We start from the raw sequence: 12,045 nt of genomic DNA, 5'->3' as shown, positions 1-12,045 counted from the left end.
GTTTCTCCTATTATTCCATTTTCCTCATATGCTGAGGAAGAAATTCCAAAAAATGACCCGAAGTGACCAATAATAACTCGAAGTGAACTTTGTTTCAAAAAAAATAAATCTAAAATGACTTTAATTGTTTTAAATAAGACTCAAGTGATTTTGGTTGTTTCAAACAAGGACTCGATCTCGCCGGTCGCCCGCCGACTAAATTTACCAACCGATCAATAGTAATTTCGTCATTTGGCATTTCCCCCTTTTTTTCTTCCTTTATTTTTTTTTTTTTTCGATTCTTCTTTCTCTTCGCCGATGGCCAACCGGCCACCGACGATGCCCATAGAGGGCTAGGCGAGGGTCTCCCTCACCGGCGAGGGCCACCCACGCTGATCACAGGCAAGGGACGACCTCACCTAGGCATGGCGACCCTCACCCAGGGGCCATCCACGAGATCAGCCCTCGCCAACCCCAAATGAGGCCAACCCTCGCCAAACCTCACTCGCGGCCAGCGAGGGCTAGGCGACCTCGCTAGCCCCTGGTAAGGGTCGGTGAGGCCACCCTCTCCAGATTTGGTGAGGGTCGGCCACACTTGCAACCGACCCTCGCTAGATTTGGTGAGGGTGGCCTCGCCTAGGGGCCGACATGGGTCGACCTCGCAAATGGCCCCCGGGCGAGGCCGTCCCTCACTTGTGGCCGGCGTGGGTGGCCCTTGCTAGCTAGGGCGACCCTTGCCCATCCCTTTGTGGGCATCGTTGGTGGCCGGCCACCGACGAAGAGGAAGAAGAAGAGCAAAAAAATAAAAATAAAAATAAAAAAGAAAGAAAAAAAGGGAAAAATAATGACAAATGACAAAAATACTATTGACCGTCGAAAAATCAGGTCCTTATTTGCAACGGACATAGCCACTTTAGGTTTTTATTTGAAACAAACATAAATATTTTAGGTTCTCATTTGAAACAACATTCATCGTAAGCTATTATTTGAGAAAATAATGGCACTTCAAGTCCTTATTTGAAACGAGATCCATTTCAAACTCTTGTTTTAAAAAAAAAAAAGAGCACTTCGAGTCCCTTTTTGGAATTTTTCCTGAGCCTAGTTCTCACATGCATCACGTCACCATAGTCATCAATAGCATGATTCTAAAACTAGTAAGCTCTCTCTCTCTCTCTCTCTCTCTCTCTCTCTCTCGGGCGCTTGAGCCGAGAACTAGTTGGGTTTGGGTCGCATTACTTATCATGAAGTCCGGCATCATACATCAACCCGAAAATTTATACACGAGAACTAACGGATGATTTATCCAATCTGCGTCAATTTTTAGAAGCTACAGTAATCCATAAGCCGAAGACAATCAACATAGTAAAAGATTTGTTTGTCAACGACGATCCTAAACGTGTATAGATCATGTCAGAAAATACATCATAAGCCAAGTCGGCTAACATTGGAGCATAAACACATCGGTATATTTAAGGTCCCTCAAGATTGTGTCAATCAACTCGACCGATCGTGATGACCGATCTCACTGCTCATGGTAGGTCCTGCTCGAGAAATTTTCTCTGGATGCGGATCACGGCTGGCCGCGTTTTTCCTATTTTTATCCCTCGATGGCGAAGATCATTTGGAGATCCATATGTTTAAAATCCTACTTTTCTTTTAAGCCAGCGAGATCGTCATTCGCTAGTACCAGATTCTTGGAAGAGGGGAAACCCCGAGATTTTAGAGGATCTCGATGCGGCAGTTACGAATCATGTGCTGGGTCTCAAATGAACATACCGGCCCACATTTCCAATCGGATCGAACCAGCCCACTAGACCGACCACATTTCAAGTGATGAAATCGACTAATCTAGGATAATTTATTTAATCCGCAGATGCCATTCAGTGTTACTCGTGAAAGAAAACAACCGTCCTACACAAGATGTTGCAGCAGATGACAGCAAAAGTTGCTAAACATCAGAGCCATAGTCTATATATCCGTGAATAAAATGAAAGAACGATGGATCGCACATTCAAAAGCAACGTAAGCCAAAACTGTTACAAAGTGGGTGACAAAAGGTGAAAAACTGCCAGAGAAGTCGCGTGCATCTTGACAGATTTACGTGATTATTCTCAGCACTTGGGCGCCGCACAAGGGCACTCACTGTATATGGACTTTGGATTTCTCTCAAAATCACAAACTATATATGCTAAAGGAAAAAATAAATCGAGATGAACAAGGCTCAAGAACCAACACAAGTCGGTTGGATAACAGAGGGACTTCCTCATTGTAGAACGAACTGATGCTGAGCCCTCCCCCTTCCTCCCTCTTCACATAGGGTTCATTGATCAAGCTTTACCTCAAGAGTTCAACGGACTGAACAATATCCACTTCCCAATCCTCGATCAGAAGGGGCACATCGTACAAGCCCCTGATATGGAAAAGGGAGGTTCTCACAAACCCATCAATCTACTGGTCTCATTGTATTTTAAAAAGGTTCTTCAGCTTCACCACCAGCTTCCATTCGTCTATGGATAAGTCATCCTGCCCACAGGAACTAGAAGCTGAGCCACAGCTATCACTTAACATAGCTAATGAAATGTAAATTTAATCCAGATTTACCCTGTAATTCGATTTGAGAATATCAATTGACCTCCTTGTGATGTGACTGACAAGCTCATCTTCCATGTCGAAATGCCTGCCAAACATCTTCTGCTGCTCCTCGGGATTTGAGCCAACAATCTGAAATATAACCGCATGCATGTTTAATACACAGACTAGAATCCATATTCAGAAAGCCCAGATGTGCACAGACACTCAAGGATAATTCCAAAGTTGCAGCCTACAACACGATGCTTAAGTGTATCCTCAGAAGTCCCGTATCAAGATGAGTTAGGTTTGTTTCCAAGGCTCCTTCTCATGGCCCAAATCAGAAAACTGTTGTCTTCTCAAAATTAAACCACTCCTTAATACCACATTCAGTAGAAATAAACCCAGACTAGCAAAGGATTTCAAAATTAACAAGAACCTAAACTTAGAAAACTGTACCTTCATGGCAACCTTCTGGCCTTTCTTCGCAATATCAACAGGTTTATGATTGTTCTCAATTGAGGCAATGCGACCAATATCAATGAACTCTCTCTGTGGAATACAAACTGGAGTACCAACCTGTGGAAAGGAGCAATACCACATCAAAGAATGCTACATAGCAAATTACTTGAGGCTAAGCACTGAAATTTCCCCAAATAATCATCCCATGGTCAAGAGTAGCTAAATTTAGTTAAATGTGGAAAGGGGTTTATCTAAATGCAATCTACAAGCATATGCATAACATAAGGAACGGTATTCTTCTCAAAAACCTGCTCTTTGCAAAGATTAGGTCCAAAAGGGAAAAAAGGAGGTATTATAACATTATGAGTGGTTCACAAACGATTTGACAAACTCAATTGATTGCTTCATCTGTAGAAATTGATATCAACTTATGTCAACGATGCAATTCACAAATCTCAATACAGTCCTTTTTCATGGATCAAATAATGTCAAATCTAAGCTAACTCATGCCTATATGATAAATCAGAAGAGAGGGGAAAGGAGAAACGTTCCTTCCCTTGATCATGTCAAATCCTTGTGTAAATTCATATACTACATTCATGTCTTACACATGATTATTTCCTAATTCTCCAACAGCAATAGCTACTTACATAAACACAGACAGCATTGTTAAGAAGTTCGCAGATATAACTTAACAGTACCTTTGCAATCCCTTCGAGAACATCAACCCCCAAAACAATTGGGTCCTTCTTGTTGAAAACACAGTTGGGTAAAATTCTGAGAACACATGGGAAAACTGCCTCGTCAGCAGCTTCCTTCTTCTTCTCCTCTTTAATGTTGTCAATGTAAGCCTTAAATTGGTCAAAAAGGTGGTAAATGATATCTGCCGTAAAAATCTTCACTCCCAATTCATCTGCCAGTTCACGAGCTTCAGGAGTCACTTTGACATCAAAAGCCAAGATTGCGGCATATTCCTTCTTCTTTTCAAGCATTACGCTGGCTTTCATCACATCCTTTTTATGGACAGGACCGATGCTTATACTGCTGACAGGAATACCCACTGCTGGGGACTTCAAAAATTCCAGCAATGCTTCCAAAGAACCAAGTGTAGATGCTTGTACACATACCCCTTCACCACTTCTATCGGTCCTGCTCATAACAGATTTCATATCTTCCATAGCTAAATCCTTCACATCCTCCAAAAAGTCGTCAGGTCCCTTCACATATAAAGCAGTACCAGCAATAGCATGTTCCAGACCCTGCACCAGTGTAGTTGACAAGTCATTACTGATTGCAAGTTAGGATTATACCAACAAGATTGAAAAGTTTGGTTCAATGAAGGAACAAGAGCACAAATGTGACCCTGCTTGGTATTAGCCTTAATTTCCACAAAATGAGGAAATAATAACCTGAGCACTGATCTTGATACCCTGAGCAGCTCTGATTTCTTTATGGTGCAGATATGTTCCCTGAAATTAGACAAGCACCAGTATCAACCAATGCATAGTTGGACCTGTAACTAGCAGGAAACAGTAACAGTTCCAAAAGGACACGTACGACTGTCATCTTTGGTATATCAAAGCCAGAAAATACTTAGAAATCGCAAAGGATGAAATTAAAATAAAGGACACTAATAACAAAACACCTACTTAAGATATACAGTTGACACGATAAGGGGCACTCAAGCTCATGACTTAACCCAGTTGATCTAAGTCCTTTTTTTTTCCCCGTTCAGTGTTTTTTTTTTTTTTTTTTTGGAAGGGGGGTTTGTTCTGATCTAAATCCAGGTTTATTAAGAGAGTTTCTAGCCAATGGCATGGTTATGATTAGTACATAGCTCTCTTTCTTGGGATTCTTCTAAAAATGACCATCCACGGGATCCACTTCTCACTCCATTTAGTGTGATCTTAATGCATCCTCATCCATTTTGATTGATCGAATTTGCATTTTAAGCAACATCCGAACCGTAGACAGGACATCTATGCCTACTGTCTGCTATTAAATACGAGATCATCTAGCTCAATGGGGAATAGCATATACACAAGAACCTAACGACCAAACATCCCATCTCAGAATCCAAATTATTATTTCAACCTGAATTTCCAAGGTTGTAAAGAATATCTCAGGATTAAAAGAAATTTAGGCACCCCCTTCCCATTATCATTGACAAGCCATGCAAACTCAACATACAGCCAACAGTGAAATGTGACCACATCATCTTTCTGGGTACATGGGGTGAGGCCCATAATTTTGTACCCTTCAAAAGCAGTGCAACTTTACATAGCGAACACTCTTTTTTGCACCTTGACAACAATCTGAACCTGTCACATGTCACTCTAACGGTGGACAATGGACATTTTAAACACACAGGAAATCCCATTAAAAATTTCTTAATTGCACAATAAAATGTCAGCTCATCTATAACTCCAAAAATAGCCTCCATCATCTTTCATTTCATAAATTCCAACTCAAGAGTGCAACTGCCAGAATAAAGTGTTAATCAGACATATCAGTAAGACATTTGTTGAGATTTTCTTATGAGAGATACAAGATAATCACAAACTTATCATTTAGTATATCTTTTTTACTATTCCTATAAAAAAAACTCAACTCATCTTCACAAGTACGAGGCTCTCAGAGGTCCTTATCGCCCCTCCCTTGACTTTAATTAGCATATGAAGTCAAAAGCTAATATTAGCTCAAGAAGATTGACTTTTATCTTTTCACCCAAAACATCAGAGCATAATTATTAGAATTACGCAGTTTCCTACACATTCTATCTTCTTTAGACTCCTTGCCCCCTACTTTCTTAATATCAACCCTACGCTTTAGGGCAACTTTGCTATTTGTGTTTCATTGAGAAAAACTGATTATTATCACTGAGCATTACTCAACCCTGTGCTTTGACTGCACATGGTACACATGCTAAAATGGAGACTAATATTGCACACTCCTTAAAAGAAGAGGCCAAGCAAGAAGTTCACAAATTCATGGTCCTACATGAATTCTTATTGGTTAAATTTAGCAACAATGTTTCATTCTACAGAATTCACCTAAGAAGTTCAATTTAACGTTTTAAGTATGAATTATACTTATGTATAATGCAATGCAATACCTGCTATCCAATAAAGAGTCAAAATAGTAGCTCACCTTAACACGAAGTTCCTTCATCGGATGGGGGGTCAACAAAGCTCTAATATTAGTGACAATGGGCCCCTGGAAGGAGGTAACTTGTTAGAACTTCAAAGCTGTCAGAATCAACAAGAAGTACAACAAGAGGTCAACATATGGATGCATGCCTGCAAGCCGCAAACGACAATATCGTCTCCTTCATGCAGCACGCCATTAACTAGAACAACATCAATAGTTGTTCCGTGGCCTTCAACCACCTTGACCTCCAACACAGTACACTGGAAAGTAATTTGAACACAGGGTCAGGTTCTTCTGCTGAACTTTCCCCAAAAACTGAACAAGAGGATGAGGAAAATGAGACAGACCTGAATTTCATCTCTAAATGTTAATTTTTCAACCATTGTCTTCTGAGTCCAGAGAACCAGTAACAGCAACATATCTGGGACTCCTTCGCCACTGTACCATGTCAAGATGTTAGTCGACATAAAAGAAAGTAAAACATCACAAATGAATAATGGATGATCAGCAACTACGGTGAAAGTATAAAGGAAAATGACATACCTAATAGCACTTGTGGGCACAATACTGTAAACTTCACCCTTTTCTTTATTTTTGTAATACAATTCAGTATTTAGGCCCTGCTCCTTGAACTGAGTTATAATCTAGAATCCAAAGAAAGACATTCATTTAAAAATGTTAAGCATCTAACAGCCCCAGGATGGGAATCTAATTCATACTAACACAAGTAGGAAACAACTATAACCTGCGTGACCCTCATATTGAACTCATTCTGCACATCTCTGTTTTGTTCTTTCATTGCCTTCATAATTGGTGAATTTCGACATGTTTTCCAACCATACAGTCTGTCTACCTGCAGAATTTAAAAAGTAGTTGTATAGTGAATAAGATAAATTGACTTTCTGCATTGCAATTATATCTAGCTCAAAAGCTTTTAGTACAATCTCACCTTATTTAATGCCACGATGAACTCTGTATTTTTATTCCTCAGAAGATTTAACGATTCTATGGTCTGAGGCTCCAAGCCATGCATGATGTCAACCACCAGGATGGCAATGTCACATAAACCGGAACCTCGTGACCTTAAATTCGTGAATGACTCATGTCCTGGGGTATCAATAACCAGTAGTCCAGGCACATGCAGCTTTGCATCTCCCAGTTCCTTAGTTCTCTCTCTTATGTTCTCAGCTGGGAAGAATGTGGCACCAATTTGCTGTGTAATACCCCCAGCTTCACCTTCCTGCACATTAGTGCCTCGGATGCAGTCCAGAAGCTTGGTCTTACCTGTATCAACGTGCCCCATAATACAGCAAATTGGGGAACGGAGATTGTGGCCGCTTGGGTTAAATGTGGCATCAGAAACAGCTACTTCCGGTACAGCAGCAGCCCCTTTTCCCCTGTTCTTCTCCATAACTTCAGCTTCTGGCGGCTTTTCCTCGTTTCAACTACTTGGGACTTTTCAGGCTCAGAAACTATGGCCTTCTTGGGAGCAACAGCTGACTTTGCAGCAGCAGCAGCAGCTACAAAATTGAATTTCAATAGATAAGGTGGCACCAACAGAAGTAATGAAAAAGCGAATCATAACTCAACTCAAACAGCAAAATGAGTAAAATTACCTGCAGTACGAGACACAGGTCCCACACCCTTTAACCCCTTTTTCGTAACCGGTTCGGGGTCAGAGTCGGCCTCTTCATCAGCAAAGGAGCTTTTGACAGAGATATTAATATCATCCCAGCTCTTTGCATCCCATTCCTCATCATCCTCTTCCTCCATTCCATTCTCTTCAGCTGCATCAGTGACTTCTGACTTCTCTTCCACACTCATTGTCTCTACTTCTTCAACATTCTCCGATTCCACTGTATCTGCCACAATCACAGGTGGCTGCACAATTTCCTCTGATTCTACAGTCTGTGCTTCTTTAACAGGGGCAGCACCATTTGCCTGGTGCTGAGCTGGTTTTGATTTCTTGGTCTGATACTTGGGCCGTTTTGTTGGGGCACCGCCAGTTTCTCCAGTAGATATATGCGAACCTGCAGCATTAGCAAGTATCTGATTCCTCATGGCCTCCAACCGCCGAGCCTCCTCCTTCTGCTTTCCTGTTAAAAGCCTACCTTCCTGTTTCTTCTTAAGAAGCTTCTCTTTTTCCCTTTCCTTTTTCCTTCGCTTAGCCTCCTCTGCTTGCCTCTCAAGTTCTTCTTGTCTACGTCGCTCCTCTTCTTCCTTCTTTAGTCTCTCCTCCTCTTCTCTTTTTTTCCTCTCTTCAGCTTCCTTCCTTCTAGCAAGAGCCTCCTGCATCTCCCTAACATGTTTTGGCAATTTCTTGTCAGCAGCTTTACCCTTGGCATCAACCTTTTGGCACCGGCTGTTTCGGTCTTTACTTCTCCAAGTTTTTCTTCTTTAATGTCACCAACAGCAACAGTGGCAGCTGCCGCCGCAGCAGCTGCTTTCTTCTCCTTTTCCTTTTCCTTCTTTTTCTTCTTCTTCTTTGCTGCAGCAGATTCCAAACTTTCTTCTTCAGCTTCTTTTTCGGCGGCAGGTTCGGTAGGGGGAACTGCCTCAGGCTGGACAGAGGCTTTGTCCTCTTCAGGCAGTGGCTCACTAGGTTTTGATACAGAAGACGCTTCACCCAGCTCAGCAAGTATTTTATCCAAATCGTCTTCTTCCTGAGCAGTCCTTCCACTTTTCTTCTTCTTCTTCTTGTTCTTAGAAGTTTCTCGTGCATCTTCAGTTTTCTTACTCACTATAGAGGCAGTATGTACCACAGTCAGAAGTAGATTCTATTTTAAATCAAACTGTCGACACAATTAACTTTTATCCAAGAGAGAATAACATTGCTAAGCAGAACATCAAAAAAACTCCGAAAAAGCTAAAAGTGCCACGCGGTACAGTGGAAGAACAATAACATAACCATTTATGTGAGCAATATCCTATGGAGGCTACGTAAAGGATGTCATTAGGGGCTATACAATTATGCCAATCATAGGAGAAAAAATCTTTCATTATGTTTCCAAAAGCCCATCAAATCTCTGCCAAGGCACATGCCTCCTAGAAACAATCAAGTTTAGGAAGACGATATTCTTTGACTAGAATCAATTAAAACCTGGTAAACATCACATTGGAAATCATGTTCCTCTGTCAATGACAATGAGTAGGGAAAAGTAACCAAACTTCAGTAAATTTAATATAAAAGTACAGCTAACCTTTTCTCTCATGAAGTAGGAAGATTTTATACAACCTTTACCATTATATGCTATTTGATTCACTAAGTAAAACAAGTTGGCAGCAACTTCTTTAATTGACAGAATTTCAGCATATTCTTGTTTTAGTGATTTGTTTTCAAATATCAAAGTCATTGGAGAAAAAGAAAACTAAGTATTACAAGAACCAGTCTCTAAGCTTCAATGGGATATAGCTACACAAGCATATCTACTATGACAAGCGATAAGCAATGTAGATTTTGGAGTTTTTGCACATACCTGCCAAATCATTCGGTGGTACATCAGGTTTCTGTGGTTCTACAACATCAGGGACATTGCTACCCTTCTTCTTCGAAGGTTTCTTCTTCCCTGAAAAAGAGAGAGCTAGACTCTCATCTTCGTCGACAGAGTCATCAATGGCTTTAGGAGCTTCCACTACAGGGGAATCATCCTCATCAGCTTCAAAGGCAGCACTAAATAAATTCGCGCTCTTCTTTGAGGGCTTAGAAGACTTCTTCTTCTTGCCCGAAAAAGTGATAGCAGCAACATCTTCATCTTGATCTTCATCTTTCTTCCCTTCCTCGACTTGCTCACCTTCATCAAGAAAGGCTGTACTAAAAGAATTGCTTTGCATTTTTGAAGGCTTGGAAGACTTCTTCTTTTTACCAGAAAAGGTAATAGAAACAACGTCTTCCTCATCATCCTCATCTTTGTTGTCCTCATTTTCTTGCCCCTCATCCAAAGCCCCAAAAGTCGAGGCAGTAAATGCACTGCCACCTTTCTTGCTCCCTTTAGAGGGCTTCTTTTTCCCAGTAAAAGCAATAACAGGTGCTGCCTCATCATCACTGTGGATCACCTCCCCGTCATCTCCATCCTGATCATTTAAGGCATCGAAAGCTGAAGAAGAATATGAGCTGCCACCTTTACTATTCTTCTTAGAAGGCTTCTTCTTGCCCGAAAAGCTCACGACCGGTTCGTCCTCTGCATCATTACTATCGCCACCACCAGTCACACTAGATGCGACAGAGACATCCTCATTATCTTCACCCTCCTCACCAAGCAACCCGAAATTCGAGGCCAAGAATGCACTCTTTCCTCCCTTCTTCGATTTCGTTTTCTTTCTCCCTCCAAGTGCCATCGCCGGAACATCCTCGTCATCCTCTCCAACCCCCTTCTCTACATCATCCTCCTCCTCCTCCTCCTCCTCCTCCTCCTCCTCTTCGTCGCTCGAGCCGTCCCTCCCCCCTTTACACCCTTCTTTTTGCCAGCAGCAGGTAACTTCTCCTCCTCAACTTGAGCCGCCGGCTCTTCAGACAAATCAGCCCCAACCGAGTACTCGTCATCGTCGATGACGAGAGACTTCTTCTTCGACTTACCAGTGGCCGCAGGAGCCGGATTGTCCTCGTCCCGCGTGGCAGGCTTCTTCCGCCCCATCGAGATTTAGCCTCCAACGTCAATTCGACAAATACGTTCCGATGAACAGAAAAAATCGGTAACCGACTAGAAACGCCGCCTGCCGGGAGCAACCATCAACAACAAAAAATCACAATCGGAAAGAAAAAAAAAAAGAAGAAGAAGAAGAAGAACACCGTCGAGCTAGATCCATTCAATTCGGATCAACAAGCACAGAACCGAAACGCGAAGGGAAAAAGATCGAAAAAATCCAGACGACACAAAACCCCGACGAGGGACCGAAAGAAAGGAAAGGAAAGATTCTCTCGTCCGGTAACATACGAAGGCCCCGCGAATACCTGTACGCGGGCGCCGCGGCGGCGGCGGCGGCGGCGGCGGAAACGCGCGGCGCTCGTCGAGGGGAGAACTGTGCAGCGGAGAGCGCGGCGGCGCAGGAGCGGAGACGCGTAGGCCGTAGAGAGAATGCGCGAACGCCTTCGGAAGGTCGCGGAGAAAAGGAGCTGAGAAAGACAATCGAGAGAGACTGAAGAGAAGAGAGAGAGAGAGAGAGAGAGAGGAGAAATATATAGGGCTGCCGTGTGGGGCTAGGCGTCGCAGTGAATATAAATATTGTTTTTATGGTAAATAAAAAGAGTGGGGACGTATAATTTTGATAATTTATTTATTATGGTCGCAGAAATTAATTTCCGAAAATAATTATCCGTTCAATCTCTTATGGAAATAAATCCCCGAGTCATATGCATTTGCAATTGATACGTTCAAGTCCAAACTGAGGTAAATCAAACTTGAATTCATTTGAAAGATAACCTCCTAATTTTTTTTTCTCGCCATGTAAGAAAGATAAACGTATTATTAAAACTTAGTGTCCAAAATTCATTCCTAAATAAGAATACCCTAAGAAGGTGAAGATGCTATCGTTCTAATTATAATCCCTCACCATTTTTTTTTTTGGGTCTAATAATCCCTCACCAATTCGTATTAGAGTTTTGTTAGAGGAAAGGTATATAAGGCGACAGATTCATGTTTGTAATACTCAAACGTTATTTAAAAGAATTGATCTGTGGAGCGGTGTGTAAAATCTTTGTGAACAATTATATAGTCCACTTGTTTAGATGCTGGCCTTCAATTTATCACATCATTGATTTAAATTTAATAGGTCGATTCTAGTAAACCTAGCAAAATCGAAGAGATCTGCATATGATACATGCTAGAGAAAAAAAAAAGATAGTAAGCAAGAAATAAAAATAGGAAAATTGGTGCAACGTAGAGTGGTTGG

The 12,045-nt window shown here is 41.7% G+C and overlaps 1 protein-coding gene across 1 annotated transcript; it reads right to left on the bottom strand.

Moving 5' to 3' along the window:
• Nucleotides 1-1,924: 1,924 nt before the first annotated feature.
• On the bottom strand, nucleotides 1,925-11,310 carry LOC104449604 (eukaryotic translation initiation factor 5B). The gene is given in 16 exon segments (XM_018876140.2): nucleotides 1,925-2,502; nucleotides 2,581-2,700; nucleotides 3,007-3,126; nucleotides 3,711-4,268; nucleotides 4,419-4,478; nucleotides 6,160-6,225; nucleotides 6,309-6,419; nucleotides 6,507-6,597; nucleotides 6,703-6,803; nucleotides 6,905-7,012; nucleotides 7,109-7,584; nucleotides 7,587-7,679; nucleotides 7,776-8,516; nucleotides 8,519-8,899; nucleotides 9,636-10,869; nucleotides 11,108-11,310. Coding segments are annotated over 15 exon segments (3,951 nt in total). The 5' UTR covers nucleotides 10,495-10,869; nucleotides 11,108-11,310; the 3' UTR covers nucleotides 1,925-2,436.
• Nucleotides 11,311-12,045: the final 735 nt, after the last annotated feature.

Source organism: Eucalyptus grandis, chromosome 6 (assembly GCF_016545825.1).
Source record: "Eucalyptus grandis isolate ANBG69807.140 chromosome 6, ASM1654582v1, whole genome shotgun sequence".
Lineage (NCBI taxonomy): Eukaryota > Viridiplantae > Streptophyta > Magnoliopsida > Myrtales > Myrtaceae > Eucalyptus > Eucalyptus grandis.
Note: the sequence above shows the minus strand (reverse complement) of the source record. Positions and strands in the feature narration are given on the sequence as shown.